Source organism: Oncorhynchus nerka, linkage group LG14 (assembly GCF_034236695.1).
Source record: "Oncorhynchus nerka isolate Pitt River linkage group LG14, Oner_Uvic_2.0, whole genome shotgun sequence".
In the NCBI taxonomy this organism is placed as follows: domain Eukaryota; kingdom Metazoa; phylum Chordata; class Actinopteri; order Salmoniformes; family Salmonidae; genus Oncorhynchus; species Oncorhynchus nerka.
In genome coordinates this window covers 40752815-40776013 of record NC_088409.1, presented here as the reverse complement: position 1 = coordinate 40776013, position 23199 = coordinate 40752815, and the positions used below count along the sequence as shown (strand labels likewise).

Sequence of the window (23199 nt, the reverse complement as noted above, 5' to 3'; positions counted from 1 at the left end):
CTATATTCACATGGATAAATACATTGTAATCGTTTTATTAGATATTTATTTTCTATTATCCAATAACTCAGACTACATTAACAAAATTAAGTTTTAATTCGTTTTACAATGACCTTTTTTCTTTCATAACAAGTTCATTGTGTAATTGTGCAGTCACAAATGGGATTAGCAATTAGAATTATTTGATTACAGTTAAACACTACCAACGTAAAGTAGTACTTCCACTGGAACTAAGACAATGATGTAATTGATGCATGAAAATTGAAATACCATTGTGGACATTTTCACATGTTCTTCCTAGTATCTTAGGGATTACGTTTTAAAATAACAAACTTTGGATTCTGGCTATTCTCAAACCAAGTACTTTTAAAGTGGATATCGGCTTCTAATATTGGGTCTAAAGTTTAAGACACCTGAAAAACAAAGAAGCACATAAGAGGACATGTTGAGAAAATGCTTTGGGTTGTGGGAATTGAGAAGATGTGGATTGATAAGGAGATCTTCTTATACAAAAGCATACAAAAGTGGAAATCTTAATTCTGTCTTTGTGGCAGAGAGTGGGAAAGTGGCTTCAGTTAATGTCAGACCAGCTGAGGTTGAGATTTAGGTTGCATTTTACTAAAACTCTCCATCAAAATCATACTGTATACCATCATAAACATGTCATAATACATGTTACTGGCAGTCAAATACAGTAATCCAACAGTGTCGTAGCACAGGTGGACATTGAAGTATTTCACTAGTCAACAATCACATGCAACAAACAAGCCCAATGATGGATGGGACATCTTCGTTAAAGCTCATTCCAATGACAAACTGTACTGTGCAAATGTGATCAATTTCCTCTAGTAGTGGCCTTATGTTGGGATGTACTCTTATTGTAAGTGTGATCGATCAAGTCTGTTGATGTTCTAAATGGGTTTATTCTGGAAAGCGCTGGTGACAGGAATGTGATGACTTGTTCTCAGGGAGAACATTTATTTTACAAGGCTCCACCTTGTTGGAGGGACAAGGTTGGACAGTCTTTGAGTGGAACATAGGATTCCAGGGAAGGGGGCAGAGGGAAGGGGCATAATTGAGTTTGATGAGCTTATTAGTTCCACTTGATGTCCCAGAACTCTGAAGTGGCTTTCTCCGTGGCTGTGTCCACCACCTCCACCCCCTCGTTCTGATAGGGTGGCGTCGTGACCTTCTGCTCTCCCTCTGCCAAGTTGGTCAGGGCTGTAAAAACATAGCAGGTACATCATGTCAGTATCACAGTGAGCATAAAATAACTTATGCGGGTCATACAATGATAACATTAGAGACCTATCCCACACATCATACATTTATTTAGTTGTATGTCAGTCAATAGAATTCATGTCTGTCCTCACCAGGGTGACAGGTGATCAGAGCCTCCTCCCATTGGCCGTTGGATAGGCACTTAATGACGGGGTTCTGTGTCTGGAGGAATCCTTCTTCACAGTAGTAGCGTACCTTGGAGTTGGTCTCGTAGCGCAGACGCAACTTACCAAACACCTTGGCATTGGCAATGATGGGGGGCTGGCCACAGAAAGCTGAACAGAAATAATGCGGTTAGGAGTGCAAATACATTACAACTATACTGAGATATTGAGGACAACTTCTATGCTATACTACCGTGGTGGTTTTGGTTGTGTACTCACAGGTGCCCTTCTTGCAGGTGTAGGAGAGGTGGTAGTTACAGGGCACATCGCTCCAGCGCCCCCCGTCATGCCATACCATCACCACACAGTCCTCTCCAGACAGGAAGTAACTGTCAGGCTGGCCCCGGTACCAGTTCTCATACAACTGGCAGAGAAAGATGGGAAGTAGGATGAAGAAGTAGGGGAGTTTTAATAATGTTAGTTGACATTTAAAGTAGCTGAAAAGTAGTATAAGAAGCAGATCACATACCAGGAGGAGGTTATTTTTGCATCAGGTCTTACAAACCATAAGTGAGGATGTTCTGTATACCAATAGGATACAATCCCAGAGGCACGTTCATGCAAATAACATTATGTTTATAAAGAACCTAGACATATTTCATGGGTACATGGACTATGTGAGATTTACCAGAGGATTCCCGTCAGACCAGCGGAAGTCTCCTTCTATGGTCCTGTCATTCAGTCCCGTCCACTGGTACTCTCTGTACTTATCTAAAGGGAAAGAGAGAGCGCACTGTAACTTTGGGCCTGCAAACACTCGCTCACTAGCAGATAGGGGTCAGTGTCAGTCTACAGGCCATGGGAAACAACTAAGGAATGCTAGATAATCTCCTCTATATTTCCAGACATAATACTAACACTGGCATCCAAGCCCTCCCATGTTTCATGGTAAAATGAGTGAATGGCAGGTAAACCATGAAAGAAGACAACGTTGCATCTTCTCTGGACGATACAACCTTAAACAGTCAAAGCCATCTGTTTAAACAATTGTTTTTAGTTTACAAAACATTCCTCACAGATGGTACTGGGGTTACAGAGGGTTCATTACGCATTCAGTTTATGCATTTTGGGACTGTAAGTTCTGTTCACACTGAATAAAGCTACGGCAAAGAGTTCAATGAACACATTTCCCCATTTAAATGTTTGAATTACACCGTTTTAACAATCCACGGATGAGGGTTACAGAGGTCAAGTTATGCAGAGCACTTGGAGCTGTCTGTTACAAGATCAAAGTACATGTTTTCAGGCTTGCTGTACCATTAATGTAGTCCTGTTCCTCAGGGGTCATGACTGAGATCAGGTGACCGCCACACATACGACAGTGCTGCTCTGCCACCTCCCAGCCCTGGCGCTTGGTGAAATGTCGGTAACAGAAGCCCATGAACTTTTCCCAACCCGGCTCACACACCTCCAGGTCTGACCAACATGACGAAGAAGAGGTTAGATGCACACAGAGGAGACAAAAATATACACAAGGGGGAGTGATATGTTAATTGTTTTAACATTATCTTTGAGAAAACAAAACATGAAATCTGTTACTGTACCTGTCTGGCACATGTCTCCTCCATAGGTGTGCAAGCAAAGGCACTTGGTTGAAGACCCACTGTCAACACATGTTCCCCCGTTATAACAAGGATTCTCATGGCAGGAATCTGAGACAAAGGTAGGAGAGAACAACTATTGACACCAATGTAAATGCAGTAACAACGTATCTAAAATATTGTTGGTGTGTGTGTGTGTTCCATTTTTGAATCCCCTCTTTATAGTGTCAAAGTAAAGGACAGATATGATGGGATCACTTTATTGTTGATTTACATGGGAATTTATTTGACTGCCACTGGAGGGAGCCATTATACCAACAGTACTCATCATCAGACTGACTGATCTCGGTCATGACCCCTGAGGAACAGGACTACATTAACAGGCCTACAGTGGCCTGAGAGTTCAGTGTACAGAAAATATAATTTTACCTATTCAAGCCGCTGTGCTGAGAAACTTTTAGACATAGGTGACCTTTTCAAATGTTTTCAGCACATATGCTTCAATGCTCTTTTTTACCATGCCATTTTGTCAATGTAGCCTTTTTAATTTTATGTTTAAATCATCACTCTATGTCTAATAAATCCCTGTGTTTATTTCATGAAAATAAGTCCCTGAGTCTGCTTTTGCCATTAAAATGCCCAGTATGATCGTGTGAGCGTGTTGATACAAATTGAAATATATTTACATATACAGCCCTGCTTGGCGGATATGATTGTCTAGACAAGGGGTGGGAAACTCCAGTCCTCAAGGGCCTGATTGGTGTCACACCTTCTCTTCATCCCTAGCACAGCTGATTAATCAAATTGCATTCTAAACAAAAGATCATGATTAGGTGATTATTGGAGTCAGGTGTGTTAGCAGGGGCTGGGGAAAAACTGTGACATCAATCAGGCCCTTTAGGACTGGAATTTCCCACCCCTGGTCTAGACTCTAGAGCCCCTTCAAAGTAAGAGGATACATATGCAAATAAAAAGATGACTGGTCATTGGTCAGAATAATCAGATCAGATTGTGATGTTATGCTGTGGGCCAAAAACTCCCACCCACCTGAAAAGATTTATTCCTCTTCAAAAAGCTCTTCCACTAAAATGGAATTATCATAATTTTTTACAATTTCAGAGTGTTATTTTGACCTCAAAGTGTGGAAATATCATTACAAAAAAACAGGAAATCCTATTTTGACTGCACTGCCCCTTTATTTATTTTTGTTTTGGCTCTGTACTCCAGCACTTTGAATATATACAATGAATATGAGCTTAAAGTGCAGACTTTAAGTTTTAATGTAAGGGTAATCTCGTCAATATAGGGTGAATTTACAGCACTTTCTGTAGATAGTCCCCCCACTTTAGGCAACCAAAAGTATTTGGACAAATTCACTTGTGTATTAAAGTTTAGTATTTGGTCCCATATTCCTAGCACCCAATGACTAAATACAGTACATCAAGCTTGTGACCCTACAAACTTGTTGGATGCATTTGTTTTGGTTGAGTTTCAGATTATTTTGTGCCCAATACAAATGAATGATAAATAATGGATTGTGTCATTTTGGAGTCACTTTTTCTTTGGGGGGGGGGGGGGGGGGGGGTATGTTATCTATGTCTCTGTAACTTTCTCAGTCATCATCATTCACAATTCATTCATGGTTATCCGTAATCATGGTAGCATCCACATTAATGTAGAAGTGGTTAGAATTTCATAGTCGTTGAATCATTTCAAATCCAAGGTGGCGGAGTAGAGCCAAGGCAAAAACAAAAAATGTCACTGTCCGAATACCTTTGGAGCTCACTGTATATTATGTTCCCAATCCTTTGCTGCTATGAACAGAGACAGCTCCTCCTGCTGTGTGTTTACCTCCAACAGAAACAATGATAATCCCCTTCTTTTGCTGAGTCAGTTGTTTACTCTGACTGCCATGTGAATGCATTTTTAAAAAACTTTCTAATGACTAAGCAGAGTGGGGGAGGCATGAGACCATAAAATAAATACAAGAGTCAAGTGAGTCATTTAAGGTGAGGTATATGGTAGAAAGTATGCAATTATGATTTGCATTAACACATGCATTCAAATAATTGTCATGGTTTGAGTTACATTGAACGTTACCTGAAATGTTCCCAAATCTTGGAGTAGTAGGAATGGTAATCAGTTTCTCCTCATCAACGTCCTCTGGATATAGGGGTGCTGCCGTCGTAGTCTGGTCATCATAGTCCTCTGTGGTGGGCGTCGGGCTGGGGGTCTCCTCAGGCTCATTAGTGAGTGGAGTGATGGAGTCAGGGTCCTCAGTGAGTGAGGTCTCCCCACTGTACTCCAGATTTACATCAGCCCGGGACTCTTGGGGTATGGTGGGGGAGGGCAGGGGGGTCTGGGACAAGTCAGAGAGCAGCGTGATCTCCATATCAGTAGAAGGCGCATCTGTGCTCGACTCAGGCTCGCTTTCATCTGTGCTGTTGACAGTTGTGCCATTGATGAGAATGACAGTTTCATTCATGTATGGGACTTCTGGTTCAAGGATCCCTGAGCTTTCTCCAGATTCAGCAGATTCAGAGTGCTCCTCGTCTGATCCTGATCCTAGGCCGGACTCCACCTCCTCTTGGCCACTCACCTCCTGGTCACCGTCCTCATCTCCACTCACCTTCAGATCACTCTCCTTGCCTCCACTCGCCTCCTGACCACTCTCCTTGCCTCCACTCGCCTCCTGACCACTCTCCTTGCCTCCACTCGCCTCCTGACCACTCTCCTTGCCTCCACTCGCCTCCTGACCACTCTCCTTGCCTCCATTCGCCTCCTGACCACTCTCCTTGTCTCCACTCGCCTCCTGACCACTCTCCTCGTCTCCACTCGCCTCCTGACCACTCTCCTTGCCTCCACTCGCCTCCTGACCACTCTCCTTGCCTCCACTCGCCTCCTGACCACTCTCCTCGTCTCCACTCGCCTCCTGACCACTCTCCTTGCCTCCACTCACCTCCTGACCACTCTCCTTGCCTCCACTCGCCTCCTGACCACTCTCCTTGCCTCCACTCGCCTCCTGACCACTCTCCTTGCCTCCACTCTCTTCTTCTCCACTCACCTCCTGACCATTCTCCTCATCTCCACTCCCCTCCTCACCAGAAGCTGTCTCTGGGGTAGTAGTTTCGACTACTTCTGGGATATCACCCAACCCCTCTTGCTCCACCTTCTCCAGCCCTTCCTCCAGAGGTTCAAACCCAGATGGAACGCTGGATTCTGGGATGACGGTTATGAAGTCACCTGGGGAGCTGGCCCCTGCTTCCACGGAACGCTGGGTCGGGGGGGAATAGGTTATAGGTATGGGGGATGTCAAAAGGGTAATGTCAAGCATTCCCTTGTGGACCCCAGAGGCTTCACTAGAGTCAGTGTCATAAATAACTGTAAGGACTTTGTCAGTTGGAACTGAACCCAGGTCAGTGTGCTCATCCTGGTCAGTGGAACCATTGGAAACTTCTGGTAATGTGTCCACTGTGCCTCCTGCCTCCTGCTCCACATGGTCATCTAGGGTAGAGGAGTCGGGTGACGTGACACCAGACTGCTCCTGAGTGGGGTCATAAGCTGCCAGGAAACAGATCACAAACATTATTCAAGCCTACAGTTAGTGTAACCCTGTCCACACTTGAGTGTTCAACTCTTTAAAAAAAATGTAGCACACATTATATATGCACAAATGTTTTATGTAATTTAATAAAGTCTTCTGGTCAGGCTCCGTAGACGGGCACATTGCCCACCGCTCCCGAGTATACTACTCGCCAATGTCCAGTCATTTGACAGCAAGGTAGACGAAATCTTCCAGAGAGACATCAGAGATTGCAACATTCTCTGTTTCACAGAAACATGGCTCACTTGGGATACGTTATCAGAGTCAGTGCAGCCACCTGGTTTCTTCACGCATCGCGCCGACAGAAACAAACATCTCTCTGGTAAGAAGAAGGGCGGGGGTGTATGCCTTATGATCAACGAGTCGTGTTGTGATCATAACAACATAGAGGAACTCAAGTCCTTTTGTTCACCTGACCTAGAATTCCTTACAATCAAATGGCGACCGCATTATCTATAATCACAGTCGTGTATATCCCCCCAAGCAGACACCTCGACGGTCCTGAAAGAACTTCATTGGACTCTATGTAAACTGGAAACCACATATCCCGAGGCTGCATTTATTGTAGCTGGGGATTTTAACAAGGCTAATCTGAAAATAAGGTTCCCTAAATTTTATCAGCATATCGAATGTGCAACCCGGGCTGGCAAAATCCTGGATCATTGTTATTCTAACTTCCGCGACGCATACAAAGCCCTCCCTCGCCCTCCTTTCGGCAAATCTGACCACTACTTCATTTTGTGGCTCCCAGCCTATAGACAGAAACTAAAACAGGAAATGCCCGTGCTCAGGTCTGTTCAACGCTGGTCTGACCAATCTGATTCCACGCTTCAAGATTGCTTCGATCACGTGGACTGGGATATGTTCCGGATAGCGTCGAACAACAACATTGATGTATAATCTGATTCGGTGACCGAGTTTATTAGCAAGTGCATCAGTGATGTTGTACCCACGGCTACTATTAAAACCTTCCCCAACCAGAAACCGTGGATTGATGGCAGCATTCGCGCAAAACTGAAAGCGCGAACCACTGCTTTTAATCAGGGCAAGGTGTAACGTTCGTCGTTGGAATTAGGTGAGGACCAAAGCGCAGCGTGGTAACTGTTCATCATTATGTTTATTAAACAGAGAACACTCAACAAAATAACAAAGGAGAACTAAATGAAAAAGTTCTGTAAGGTGACATACACATAACAGAAAACAATCACCCACACCACACAGGTGGGAAAAGGCTACCTAAGTATGATTCTCAATCAGAGACAACGAACGACACCTGCCTCTGATTGAGAACCATACCAGGCCAAACACAAAACCACAACATAGAAAAAAGAACATAGACTACCCACCCAACTCACACCCTGACCATACTAAAAACAAAGACATAACAAAAAAAAAGGTCAGAACGTGACACAAGGCGACCGGAAACATGACCGAATACAAACAGTGTAGCTATTCCCTCCGCAAGGCAACCAAACAAGCTAAGCGTCAGTATAGAGACAAAGTAGTGCCGCAATTCAACGGCTCAGACACAAGAGGTATGTTGCAGGGTCTACAGTCAATCACGGACTACAAAAAGAAAACCAGCCCCGTCGCGGACCCCGATGTCTTGCTCCCAGACAAACTAAACAGCTTCTTTGCTTGCTTTGAGGACAATACAGTGCCACCGACACCGGTGCCACCGACACGGCCCGCTCTCCTTCACCGCAGCCAACGTGAGTAAAACATTTAAATGTGTTAACCCTCGCAAGGCTGCCGGCCCAGACGGCATCCCTAGCCGCGTCTTCAGAGCATGCCCAGACCAGCTGGATGGTGTGTTTACGGACATATTTAATCAATCCCTATCCCAGTCTGCTGTTCCCACATGCTTCAAGAGGGCCACCATTGTTCCTGTTCCCAAGAAAGCTAAGGTAACTGAGCTAAACGACTATCGCCCCGTAGCACTCACTTCCGTCATCATGAAGTGCTTTGAGAGAATAGTCAAGGATCATATCACCTCCACCCTACCTGACACCCTAGACCCACTCCAATTTGCTAACCGCCCCAATAGGTCCACAGATGACGCAATCACACTGCCCTAACCTATCTGGACAAGAGGAATACCTATGTCAGAATGCTATTCATTGACTACAGCTCAGCCTTTAATACCATAATACCCTCCAAACTCATCATTAAGCTCGAGACCCTGGGTCTCGACCCCGCCCTGTGCAACTGGGTCCTGGTCTTTCTGATGGGACGCCCCCAGGTGGTGAGGGTAGGAAACAACATCTCCACCCCGCTGATTCTCAACACTGGGGCCCCACAAGGGTGCGTTCTCAGCCCTCTCCTGTACTCTCTGTTCACCCATGACTGCGTGGCCATGCATGCCTCCAACTCAATTATCAAGTTTGCAGATGACACTACAGCGGCAGGCCTGATTACCACTACAGGGAGGAGGTGAGGGCCCTCGGAGTGTCGTGTCAGGAAAATAACCTCACACTCAACGTCAACAAAACAAAGGAGATGATCGTGGACTTCATGAAACCGCAGAGGGAGCACCCCCCTATCCACATAGATGGGACAGTAGTGGAGAATGTGGAAAGTTTTAAGTTCCTCGGCGTACACATCACAGACAAGCTGAAATGGTCCACCCACACAGACAGCGTGGTGAATAAGGCGCAACAGTGCCTCTTCAACCTCAGGAGGCTGAAGAAATTTGTCTTGTCACCAAAAACACTCACAAACTTTTACAGATGCACAATCGAGAGCATCCTGTCAGGCTGTATCACCGCCTGGTACGGCAACTGCTCCACCCACAACCGTAAGGTTCTCCAGAGGGTAGTGAGGTCTTCACAACGCATCACCAGGGACAAACTACCTGCCTTCCAGGACACCTACAGCACCCAATGTCACAGGAAGGCCAAAAAGATCATCAAGGACAACAACCACCCGAGCCACTGCCTGTTCACCCCGCTATCATCCAGAAGGCGAGGTCAGTACAGGTACATCAAAGCTGGGACCGAGAGACTGAAAAACAGCTTCTATCTCAAGGCCATCAGACTGTTAAACAGCCATCACTAACATTGAGTGGCTGCTGCCAACATACTGTCTGAAATCTCTAGTCACTTAATAATTAAAAATTGGATGTAATAACTGTATCACTAGTCACTTTAAACAATGCCACTTTATATAATGTTTACATACCCTACATTACTCATCTCATATGTATATACTGTACTCTATACCATCTACTGCATCTTGCCTATGCAGTTCAGCCATCGCTCATCCATATATTTATATATACATATTAATAAGAATATTCTTATTAATTCCTTTACACTTGTGTGTATAAGGTAGTTGTTGTGAAATTGTTAGATATTACTGCATGGTCGGAACTAGAAGCACAAGCATTTCGCTACACTCGCATTAACATCTGCTAACCATGTGTATGTGACCAATAACATTTGATTTGATTTGATAGAGAGTCGCACAGTCTATATACTGTACAAGCTTCCAGTAATTTATTGGGTAAACCACCAACGTTTCGGTATCACTGTGCCTTCTTCAAGGTAATGTCATGAATGCTTGAAGCAGGTTATGTAGACATTCACGTTCAAGCATTCATGACATTACCCTGAAGGCAAAGTGATGCTGAAATGTTGCTGGTTTATCCAATAAATTACTTGGAGCTGGTATATAGTCTGTGCGACTCTCTTTAAAAAAACATTTATAGCCTATAATTGTATAGCCTTTTATAGAGTACCACACTCCATCCCACTGCTGTCTTAGCTCTGAAGCTAAGCAGGGTTGGTCCTGGTCAGTTCCTGGATGGGAGACCAGATGCTGCTGGAAGTGGTGTTGGAGGGCTGGTAGGAAGCATGCTTTCCTCTGGTCTAAAAAAATATCCCAATGGCAGTGATTGTGGATAGTGCCCTGTGTAGGGTGCTGTCTTTCAGATGGGACGTTAAACGGGTGTCCTCTCTGTGGTCACTAAAGATCCCATGTCACTTATCGTAAGAGTAGGGGTGTTAACCCCAGTGGCTAAATTCCCAATCTGGCCCTCATAGCCACCTAATCATGCCCAGCTTCCAATTGGCTCGTTCATCCCTCTCCTCTCCCCTGTAACTATACCCCAGGTCGTTTCTGTAAATGAGAATGTGTTCTCAGTCAACTTACCTGGTAAAATAAGGGTTACATCAAATTAAATGAGTACAATTTACTCGCCGTTAGTCAGCACCTCCACCACATTTTTTTGGGGGTGCGCCAGCTCATGCTTTTTATGTCATTCAATACCATTAAATATTTACTGCACTAAATCTTCAGTACATTACATAAAGAAAACTGTAAAAAAAAAAAAAGACACAAAAAGGCTTCTCTATGGACTCACCATATTCAGAGGTAGGGATCAGTTCATAGGGGTCCATCTCCACTGGGCTTAGGGTAGCCAGGTCTCCTGACTCAGCAGTAGCAGAGCCACTGTTCTCCCCTGTCTGGAGGACCAATGAGTCCAGTGATGTGCTATGCTCCTCAGGGGGAAGGACACTGGCACTGTGGTCCACAGAGTTGGTTCGGTGGTATTCAGGTGTGTTCTCCCAGTATGGAGGCTGAGTGGTGGACTGGTCAGGGAAGAGCTCCGTTTCCTCATGAGGTGAAGTGGAAGATACAGATGTCTCCTCGACACCCCCAGCGATGGCTCCCTCAGGCCTGATGGACCCTCCTGAGAGGTCATAAGAGGTGCTTGGGTAGACCGTGTCCGTGACATGCTCCACCTGGATGGCATGCTCATCTCCGGAGTGGTCTTCCTTAGGAGGTATGGGCAGCCCGCTTTCCAGTTGCTCCTCTGGAGAGCTGTCATAACTAGTAGTGGCTTCAACTCCTGATACATTGTAGCCTGCGGTCTCAGAGGTAAAAGTGTAGTGTTCGGTCTCCTGGGTGATCCCTGTTTGCATATGGCTTTCCTCTGAAATACCATACTGAGACTCACCACTCTCAGGGGTTGTGCCAGGCATGGGCTGTGGATCACTGGACCTGTCCACCTCCTCATATGCTGTGGTGGGCACGGGGGCCTCCAGAGCAGTCCCTGGTACACCCTCTATAGAGGGCTCTCCTGATTCCATGTTTGACTCTAACGAGGGCTGGTAGGGATCGGGGATACCAATGTTGTCTTCATGAGCAGTTGTAAGATCATCTGATTCATAATTTGTCTCGGGAGAAGGTGGATACAGTGTTGGGTTTGCATTCAGCTCATCATAGGGTGTGACTGGGTAGTTTGAATCTACGTTTGCCTCCTCAGGGGCAGGCTGATATGATTCTGGGTTGCTGACCTCTTTCACCAGCTGCCAGGTGTCCTCTGTGGGCTCCAGGTCTTGGGGGAAGGATGTGGGGGTGAATGGGTCTTGGGGTTCAACCGGAAAGGGTAGCTCCTCGTGATAGACTACAGTAGGGCCCGGGTCATCGACAGCCCCCTGCTCCTCTCCAGGCTGGTCTGGGTACTGCTCCCCATGATGAACCCCCTGTTCCTCTCTGTGCTGCCCAGGCACAGCCTCCTGCTCCTCTCCGTCCTCCTTGATGTACGACTCCTCAGTAACACCCCCCTGCTCCTCTCCGTGTTCTCCAGGAACAACCCCTTGTTCTTCTCCGTGCTCCCCAGGGACAGCCCCCTGCTCTGGGTACTGCTCCCCAGGGACAGCCCCCTGCTCCTCTATATGCTCTGATGGGTGCTGCTCCGCTGGAATAGGGAGTGCAGTCAGGTAGCCCTGAACTTCTTCGCTCATCACCTGCTCCGTCACCTGACCCAGGCTGAATTCCTCCAGAGGCTCAGACAGCGTCACAATGCCCTGGCCGATGTCCTCTGGCTCTGTTGCCAGGTAATCATGGGGAGATTCGGTGTGAGTGTTGCTGTTGCCTGTCAGATGCAAGGGCAACGAATCCAAGTTAGGCCAGAGGATGAGTTAGAATACCGTAGGAACTGCGTTGGGATGCCACTACTGAAGCCCAGCAATACTTTCAAAACCTCTTACCTCGGAAGCAGTAAGTGTCATGGCGAGTGTGTGCCTCTGGAAAGCCTGTCTGGTTCAAATGGCGATAGACAGTCCTGACCCCAGGCTCCCCTCCACCACAACGCTCCCTGGGAGTGACAATGGGGTAGCGTACACTCCCATCAGCCAACCACCCCGGGCTGCAGGCGTTCAGTCCGTCATTCCAGGCTGCATACAGCTGACCTGTGGTAGCCAGCTCCGCTCCCTGAGCCAGACAATAGGCCTTAGCTTCCCACTGGGTGAAACTTCGGGGGGAAGAGCCATGGAACACTTCCCCTGTAGACATGGAGGGAGAAGTCAGGTTGTAATAATCTGCACTTGATCAAATTCATGAAACACTCCAATAAATAACATATTTTCCTACCCTCTATGTTCTCCACATAACAGTATACATCGTACAGCTCATCAGGTTCCAGCAGCCCATAGTTCCTCACTCCAGGATGCCCGTCCATGTCTCCAAAACATCCCTCTCGTGGCATCTGGATGGGATATCTGTGGAGAAGAGTGTTGATATCACATAGTGTTATACAACCTTTATAACAAAGGGGAAAGTCTATTGAAGTGGATGAAAGCATCTCTCTATCTGTGTCCACTTGATATGAGAGAACATTCACAGTGGTCTTTTATCTGCCTGTGGCCCTTACCTCACTGAGTGGTCTGAGAGCCAGCCCGCATCACACCGCTCATAGCCACTGTGGTAGGCTGCCAAGAGCTGCTCTGGGGTGGCGATGTGAGCCCCGATCTCTTCACAGGCGTCCCGGGCCTGCGCAAAGGTAAAGGCATAGCGACTGGAAGCATCCCGGTAGTGGAACACCACCCCTGTTGAAGGTCCACAGTCTTGCCGTTATTTCAGATTCAGTATTTTGTGTGAACTACAGCTACATTCACAAGCATAGGCTATATCTTATTCATTAGGTTATAAACTGCTCTAGTCTTGCCCATTCACCCTCTGAATGGCATACATACACAATCCATGTCTCAATTGTATCAAGGCTTAAAAATCCTTCTTTAATCTGAGTCTTCCCTTTCATCTACACTGATTGAAGTGGATTTAACAAGTGACATCAATAAGGGATCATAGCTTTCACCTGGATTCACATCGTCAGTCTATGTCATGGAAAGAGCAGCTGTTCTTAATGATTTGTATACTCAGTGTAAGTGGTAATGTACAGTCAGTGTCTATGCTGTGTTTTATAGGACATTCTCTGTCTCTCCTAGAGCCATCCTGTGACTGACACTTCTGACTGGCTCACTGCCTGCTGAGATACAAGCATTGACACACACACTCCTGAGTTGTTACTGTCATAGGTCAGGAACTCTGGCTTATCCCCAACATCTATGACTTCAACCTCTGGCCTCACCTTTGACCTTGACCTGAGCCACACCGTCGGCATCCTCCAGGCCCTGCTGCACCTCACAGCGGTAGAAGCCAGAGTCGTTGTACTGCAGGCCATCCAGCCTCAGGGTGAGGTCGGCCGGGGAGGAAGCGTAATGGAGCAGGGAGGCTCTGTCCTTGTAGGCCTCGCTGACCTTCACCCTGTCCCCTCGGGCCACAAGGATCTCAGTCTCGTGCCCCTGGGACAGCATGCTCCACTTGACCCTGGGTAGGGAGAGGACGGCGCGGCGGCCATTCATGTTGGGGGGCGGGTGGGACAGAGACACCAGGCAAGGTAGGGTAAGAGAGCCCCCAAGATGGCAGATAAGGGAGGGGTCGTAGGGATGGTCACCTGTAGGAGTCTGGAGTCATCTGGAGAGAGCAGACCAAAGGGGTTCAATTGCTGACTTTATACAGTCAAAAAGTTCACAGGTTGTCTCAGGTTGCAGTTGATGTTATTTGTTAAAGTCTGGAACCCATTTAAGTCTGGCCAGTTGCCATTTGCCGTCATGGTGTTGTTGAAACAAATACCGGATGAGACATTTACATTTACTTCCTCTTCACATCAGTTAACCTTGATTTTTGCTATTAAAGTCACACCATCTAAAATAGTTTCCAGAGTGTGTGTCAGCAAAAATGATGAATGACCGGGGAGTGATTAGAAAGTGCCCCTATACCCTTAGAAGTTAAATGTCATAGATCATTGAATGGATGTCAGTATAGCCGAGGCTGACGGAGGGTGGTCACGCACCTGAGGCTTGGCTGGGGGTAGAGGAGGACGGTAGGATGAGCAGACAGATGGCACATAGCAGCAAAGATGGGAGCATCTCCAATCTGCAATAGAGAGAAATAGAGAGGTGGGGGGGAGAGAGAGACACAAAGAGATAAAGACATTATCATTATTGTGAAAGCTTAATAGACAAATGGAGAAGTGCTGTAAAGAAAGTGAGAAGAGGCAAAGAGGTAGGGATGACTCCCTCAATAACTCTCAGAGGGTCCTGTTGCCTCTTTGGATACCTGGAGACAAGATAAGACATTTACAAATATTGATTCATGCTTACAGTCATTCATCAACCTCAGAGTATATTACTAGACAGTGGCAAGTGGCCAGCTTTCACCAACCACCTCAGCCTCTGCGACCGTAAAGTAAAAGCCGTGGCTAAGACATCAGCGCTGTCATTTAGCAGAGACCTTGAGAACGGATAGGATGGTGTGTTAATCCATCACATGCAACGTCAGTCCTGATCAAGCTGAAGTCCTTTTGAAATAACAAATATTCATTCTTCATTTTGACAAATTGATTTGTATGACAAGTGTGAGGGATTGTTCTTTAGTTCTGCAGAATTTTGTTGAGCATCCAATAAGTTAATTGATGAGTCTATGGATATGTCTTTGTGGGGTTTTGTGTTTTGCATGTGTATATAAATCTCTTTAAGTCAGATAGTGTGTGTGTGTGTGTGTGTGTGTGTAAAGTAGCTGTGCACTGCATGTGCCTTTTTGCATCAGTCAACTAAAGTGTGTTAGAGAGTAACTGTCTGTGTGGCCTTGGTGTTATCCAGCTGGCATGAGTCAGCCTTTGAGAGCTCTCGAGTGTGAGCAGAATTCTGATGTCCCACAAATTCCCCCAGGATGGCATGGCACAAAGCCCTTTCTCCAACTCCACTGCTTTATCATCGTTATATCCCTTTTAGCAACCTACATGTTAAATCCCAACCACCCCCACCCCATTAACATTACCCACGCACCAAAGACACACAGACACAGCTACACATTTCCCCCACTGACTCGATAGGACCGCCACATTACCCATTCTGAGCAGGCCGGTGTATTCAAATAAGCAGTGCGCTTCTTAGAGGGTGCAAAAATGTAATGTGAATAGAGTCCCCCCCCACTGGATGTCTTGGTGAATGATCTGCGCAGTAACGCTGCAAACCCAGTGCACTGGGTGCTTTAGTGATCACTCACAATTAGAGAACACCTTCCTATTATTGATCAGACCCCTTTTGCCCTCAGAGCAGCCTCAATTCGCCGGGGAATGGACTCTACAAGGTGTCAAAAGCGTTCCAAGTTGGCTGGATGTCCTTTGGATGGTGGAACATTCTTCATACACATGGGAAACTGTTGAGCGTGAATAACCCAGCAGTGTTGTCGTTCTTGACACAAACCGCTGCGCCTGGCACCTACTACCAGACCCCGTTCAAAGGCGCTTAAATCTTTTGTCTTGCCCATTCACGCTGTGTATGGCAAACATACACAATCCATGTCTTCATTTTCTCAAGGCTTAAAAATCCGTCTTTAATGAACTTGTCTCCTCTCCTTCATCTACACTGATTGTCTACACGTCAATGTGGGATAATAGCTTTCACCTGGATTCACCTGGTCAGTCTATGCCATGGCCAGAACAGGTGTTCTTAATGGTTTGTACACTACAGTACATTGCCTTTATTCAAATGCAAGTCTAACTTCGGCTATATAGTCAATGTGAATGATTTATTCAACCTAAACTATCTAGCACAGTAGGTGGCATTCATGTATCATCAGGCCATTTATCTTTATAATGACTATTCTATCTGCTGATATATCCCTGTAGTTCAAATGTCTTGATGTCCTAAAGTTTGTCTAAGGAGGAAGTGATGAAATGTCTACTGACAGCCCACAGTAGATTGTTGATTTACTGTAAACGTCACATCCATACCCTTTATTCTTTTTTACAAGCTATTTTACAAGCAACCAGTGATGAGGTTAGAGGAGGAGAATCTGAACCTATTGCCTGTCTGGATTGTTGCTTCACTTCTATATAGAATCCTGATATTTTGGAAAATCACATCAGGAACTGGAATCAAGAACTAAATTCACTCAAAATCAAGGCAGTAATTATTGTTGGTTTTGTAGTAATCCGACGGCGCTTTATGATCAATTACCCAAAGTTCCAGTGTAAAACTCTGTTTTCAAAGTTTGAAGTTCAGTGACCTGTTGCATAACATAAACTGTAAATCCATTAGTAAACATGGGGGTTGTCAGAGTGTGGGGGTTGTCTCGACTAGTACAGTAGAGGAGTGGTGATGATAGAAGAGTGGGTCAATTGCACATGAACGAAACTGTCTCGAGCCTGTGAAGAACATCATTGGGTAAATCATCCACATCATAACTGTCGGTTGAAATGAAATTGGGGAGCTGATGGATCTGTGGCAGTATCCATAACAGTAGATGGTGAGAATGTGGACAAGCAAATGAACCGTCATCCTGTCAGCCTTCCCTCCCCTACTTGTCTCAGCTCCGGTTTCTAGGAGAATGAAGTCTTTTTTTGTCCGGTTCCTCAATTACCCTCCATTCAATCTTCCTCAATCCTTTGACTGTTAATGAAGTATATAAGCAGACAGCACTGATATGTGTTCATTTCCCCCAACACCCATTACACCCCCCCCCCCCCTCAATATCCACACACACACAAATAAACCCCAAAATGAACCAACCGTTCCTCGAGGGCATTTTACTGCTATCGATAATAATGATAAGTAGCCTTTACTAGAGAAATGTGAAGTTTGAAATGAAACGGCACAATGGTAGCCACAACATTCAAAGAGGTAGAAGTAGTTTTAAGTGTAATATAAAAAAAAGTAACTAGTGCACATTAATGTTGTAAACTTACCGTTCAACTTATCATGATAATTCAGTAAATGTATCATGATATGGATTTTTGTTCATACCGCCAAATTCTTACACACACACATAAACACACGGAAACATACACACGCACACACACAGTAGTTTTCTTCCCTGCTGTGTTGGGCACATGGCCCTTAGCCACAACCACATTTCCATACTCCAAGGAGAGAGGGAGAGGGCTTCCTCTGGGGAGAGAGAGAGGGGAGGACGCATCCCAGGCAACCTCAGACATGCATCACAAGTGGCTGGAATAACCAATGACTTCACCTTGGTCTGACCAAGAAAGGTAATTTCAGGCTGAAGGACTGCAGTATACAGTGTTGGTGATGGGGATGATGGTGGTGGAAAGGGGGAAGTGTGTGAGTGTGGAAGTACCTCTGTAAGTGGACTTATGCTTTCTTGAACTGAATCAATGAGGGTTAGTAACAGATTATTACTATTTTGGCTTATGTAATGGTATGATACATCACTCTTTATGGTCAAATAGAATGAGATACTGTGAACATCAACACACACACCTGACACACACAGCCTCTCTCCTCTGTAGCTTATCAAACACCAGCTGTCCTAGTCATTATTTTCGACACACACCACCACCTCTGCCAGTCTGCCACCCTCCATTACCCAGCCTCGTTCCACCCCACCACCACACCCACCCTCCAATCCTGCCTCACGTTACCTCGAATGACTCCATCTGCCTATCTCTAGGGGCAACCCATACCCCCTCACAGGCCCGGGCTGGCAGGAAGCAAAGTTGGGGGGGGGGGGGGGGGGGGGGAGAATGAGAAAGAAAGGGGCTATGAGGGAGAGAGAGATAGGGGGACAAAACTGTACAGAGTGCACTAAGAGAGGAGAAAGACAGAGACAGAGAGAAAAAGTCAGCAGGAAGGAAGCTTTGGTGTGATTCAGCAGTGCCCCTCCAGCAGGGCAGGACACAACAGAAGGTCCAGCTGAGGAGTGGTTTTAGCCATATTGCTATTAGCGTTAGCCGTTAGCCACTCCAGCCAAAGGAACTGACTCATGGAGGTGGATGGGGGGGCAGGGGCCTTGGCCCATTTGTAGCCTGTGCCACGGGCTGATTAGGCAGAAATGTAGGGCTTCTGAGCGCTTTAAGGGCTTATGGGAGACTGTCAAGGCAAACTCTGGCAACTCTCACAGCAGGTCACCAAATCAGTCCACTTTCTTCAGTCAACAACACAAAGACCTATTTAGAAACCAGTGATATCACATTTGCAATGGACAGTCATATTTGCAAGGTTAGTCAAACTGAGAAGAATAACCCAGATACCACGTCATCAAAGCATCTTGTAAAAGTACAAGGCTTGTTGACATACATACTGCATCAGACAGGTCCTGATTGGGGCATAGTACTAAACGAGGTTAACGTACTGTATGGGTCGATGTTCTTTTAAAACGACAACATCAACTTAGAAACAGAAGTGTTGATAAATCAACACCGAGATGTCATGCGTGGAACCCAATGACTTGAAATAGCCTAAACATTGTAAGTGCCCCTTACTATGACGAAAACTAGCAAAATATGTATGCTGACTGTGACAGGTGTAGAGCAATTAGCTAGCTACCTGTTCCAACGTAACTATCACTTGCCATTCCAAAAAACATCTGTGTTAGCCCACTCAAATATCACCTGGCATCAAAAGGTCCAAGCATTTGACACCCAGTTGTTCCCCGGGCGCCGATGACGTGGATGTCGATTAAGGCAGCCCCCTGCACCTCTCTGATTCAGAAGACACATTTCAGCTGAATGCATTCAGTTGTACAACTGACTAGGTATCCCCCTTTCCAGTTCAGAGATCTGTATGTCTTAATCAATATTTTTAAAGAAAGCCACTGGTATTAATGTCAATAGAGTAGTTGGTTGGGGAAAATAAGCTTTATTCCCTGTCCCAGAATGTCCATATGTAGCCAGTTTGGAGTACAGTACAACATGTATTTCTATAGGTACAAGTAGGCCTGCAACAACAGTGTGCATTGCCCCATGCCCCCTATGATTTACTTAATAAAATCAGTTTGGAGGGTATCCTTACACAGCACTATAGCAGGTACAATCTGTCTGGATCCTGCTTAACTGTGCTCAGAAAACAATGCATGAGAAAAATGTTATTTTACATTGAATAATTGAGATTGTGGGTTCAATGGTAAGTCAAAATAACTTTATATATATAAAAACTTCCATAAAATGGCCCTTTTGACCTACAGAATAGCATTAACAGTAGGATAAAAGAGGTAATAGAAAATATTTAAAATATATATTTGACGAAAAATAGGCTGTATTATTTAAAACGTTTTTCGAAAATGTCTCTAATTTGCTATAATTATGGCAAAATGTATTGAGGATTTTATGTTTGACTTACACAACTAAAAAACATTTGTTGGCTAATTGATGAGCAAAACGTGTTATTTTGCGACAGAAATGTATTCTTATATTTATCAAGGACATGCCAAAAATATATGATTTACAAATCCATCACCTACCTCATTTAAACGACGCACTCAAAAGATCCTTTCTGTGTACCTTTGTATTTTGAAGCAGACTCGACAGGTGCAACTTCTAATAAATATTTTTCCAGCAAATTTGAATGAAATTAGACAATGAGTTGTCCGGTACGAGGATTCCCCACGTTGAATTGAAAAAGCTAAAGAACGATTTGAGCTCCGTCCGCCAGCGAAGGAAGCAAAGTAAAGAGGGATTGGGGGGCAGAGAATTATGCACACCAAAATCTTGAACAGCCCACTTTCTTCCTCCGACAAAGAACACTTTCCCATTTGCGGGACAATGGAAAAGGGGGGATGTGGGGGGATAACGAAAAGACAAATCAATCACTCACAAGGATGCAGGTTGAAGGAATCACTTTAAGGGAAAATAATATCAGAAGTCAATAGCCTGAATTCAAAGTTTGCAAGTCAGTCTGTCAAAGCAGGACTCGGGATGCTTTGCGGTCCGATAAGCAACACATGTGAAAAGCATGATCCCACACCATCTTGCAGCAGAGGGCACCACTGAGAATGCTGAAGTGAGCCCTATAGGCTACCAGCAGCGCCCATTCACATACTCCAGTTACAGATACTACAATTAAAAGAAAACAGCACTTCAGTCTGCTGGTTTTTCAATCTTTCAATTTTTATTTAGAGAAATCTTGCATAAATGTTTAAATTTATCAACCAAACTTGTAAACCACAAATTATTTGTTTCCATGCTGCAAATTCAGTGAGAATAGAACATATCATGATGATTTGATTAGGCCTATTCATTGCCTGTCATGAAGAATATAACTAGTTATGACCATCGCTGATCACTCATAAAAAGGCGAGAGGGGAATCTTCATTAAAATACTCCTCCTACAAGCTCCCCTGAAATATTGCAAAACTCTCAAGAAATGAGTAATTCATGCAAGACTGAGGGTTAACAGCTAATGGTGAACAATCGAACATTATCCTCATTATGTGCCCCTGCACAAAGGGATTGATTAAGGGTTAGTAATCTGGGATAATCTTGACTAACGTGGATGATAGCAGATGTTTTTGCTCAACCTGTCGACATGAAAGGCCAAACAAAGTGTCACAATCACATTGCTTTGAGTTCCATTTGGATGCTTATGCAATTTCAGTTCCCAATTTAACTAAATCTCTATGGATTCATCAAGACCTGTATTGGATTACTTGCACAACAATATTAGTGTGTGGAGGAACTATTTGTCCTTTCACAGCTATCAGAGTTAACCGTTTCCTATAAAAGTCAAACACATGATACAGGTTGAAAGTACGTGGGAAACGATTATGTACAGATTTCCAACTAGACACAAAGCAGGACCTTGCTTTCTCGTGGACAGGCTGCAGAGTCAGAGTTGTGATTCATGTCTGCTATGCTCACCACTTGTGGACAGAGGGTGGATGCTGGCCAGCCACAGAGGTTTTAATGGCCCAACAGTATAAACAGACAGAAGTTAGAAAAGTGGGTGTAGCATAGTAGTAGTGCTGAGCAAGAGGTCTTGGTAAGAGGGGAGGGTGAATACGGCTTTGTTCATAGCCTTGCTCAGCTGACAGTCGCGGCTGAGTGGCAGGCTGTGGAGGAATCTAACATATAGGCATGGTGCGGGATGGTCAACATGGGTGCTGGGAAGCCAGTGGAACGGACGCCGCTGTTGGACTGCAGGCCCAGAGGTATGGGTATGATTGTAGGCTGGCTCAGAGAGAGTCGCCGATATTTTCGCCATGCACTTCCCACCCCGTCTAGTTCATTATTGGTTATTGCCACCATCCATCTCAATGTTATAAATTGATAATGTTGTGAGGGCCAAAACATCATTGTAGAAAACACATGTATGTTACAACTTTAACTTGCTCTGGACATACTCTCATTCCAGGCAACATTTCCCAATTCATTCAGCTATATCCCTTCATGGCACAAAGAAATGCATTCCACCTGCGATTAAATCTGATCACTGACCTGATTGTTGCACTGCTATAATACTTTACTGCCTTTTCAAATCAACATTAATGAGAACCTGTTTGGCTCATCTCTCAGGCTGCAAACCTCTTCCGCTGTGTCACTGATGAATGCATTGGTAGGTCATTTCTCAACCTTACGCAATGACTTCTCTGCACGGCACCTACAGGCATTTTGTGGCAGAATTTAGAGCTCAGGCTTCTCTGCCATTTGTAAAGGTCCACTCTGCGGTGCCTACACAAGTGGGAGTGGAGTTAAAAGTAAATATGCATGAGACACAATTTATTCCTTGACATGAAATGGTAAAAACCATCTGGCAAGAGGAAACGATAGAAAGCTCCAACAAGTCCCCAAAAAAATGTGTGAAATGAATTGTCTTTTAATCTCAGTGGATAGCTGTGAAGAGTCAAGATGTCCGTCAAGATAAAACAAGGGTCCACATAACCAGTGAATGGATGGCAGCCGGGAAGTCTGGCACAGAGCGACATGCCCTCTCAGAATCACTGATACATTCTGGAGAGAAGGTGTAATGTCCTGGATTTAGCCATCAGGATCTCTGGCACCAACGATACCGTGGTTTTCAGTTGCCTGCTCAGTCAATAGAGGTTAGGCCAAGGCTAACATGAGAAGAACAGAACGGTTCTCTTTGAATACCTAGCATAGGTCTTCACAGGAGGGGAAAAACAGAACAGCCAAAGGCAGTAGCACAGTTCACACCCTGACCAAGGCAGGAGAAGATACAACAGGGGCCTCTCTTTATGGGTCCCACAGCACTGAAGTACAAGTCCACAGTCAGCTCCAACAGATGTCAACAACAGCAACATGAATCAATGGGATTTCTAGTTTAAATCTTTTTTAGTTTTGACACAAATGCTTTTAATTGAGTATTGCCATTAAGCTAATGCGTCGCTAAATTATCCACTGAAAAGAAACTGGACGACAATGCATGATGTTTGTTTAATGACTACTGGGGCTGTAGTCTAATCACACCAGTCTGGCACTGTTGTGTTGAATGGTGTCTTGGTAACAGTTGTGAGTCAATAGGACCACAGTCTACTTTCACAAGAACCCCTCAGGAAAGATTCT

General features: G+C 45.1%; 1 protein-coding gene across 1 annotated transcript; it reads right to left on the bottom strand.

The window, feature by feature from the left end:
- Nucleotides 1-77: 77 nt before the first annotated feature.
- On the bottom strand, nucleotides 78-23189 carry bcan (brevican). The gene is given in 15 exon segments (XM_029679659.2): nucleotides 78-1221; nucleotides 1374-1556; nucleotides 1665-1809; nucleotides 2074-2156; nucleotides 2703-2861; nucleotides 2990-3097; nucleotides 5087-6547; nucleotides 10954-12471; nucleotides 12587-12880; nucleotides 12969-13096; nucleotides 13249-13423; nucleotides 13966-14298; nucleotides 14301-14351; nucleotides 14731-14813; nucleotides 20142-23189. Coding segments are annotated over 15 exon segments (4854 nt in total). The 5' UTR covers nucleotides 20147-23189; the 3' UTR covers nucleotides 78-1093.
- Between the last annotated feature and the right edge of the window lie 10 nt (nucleotides 23190-23199).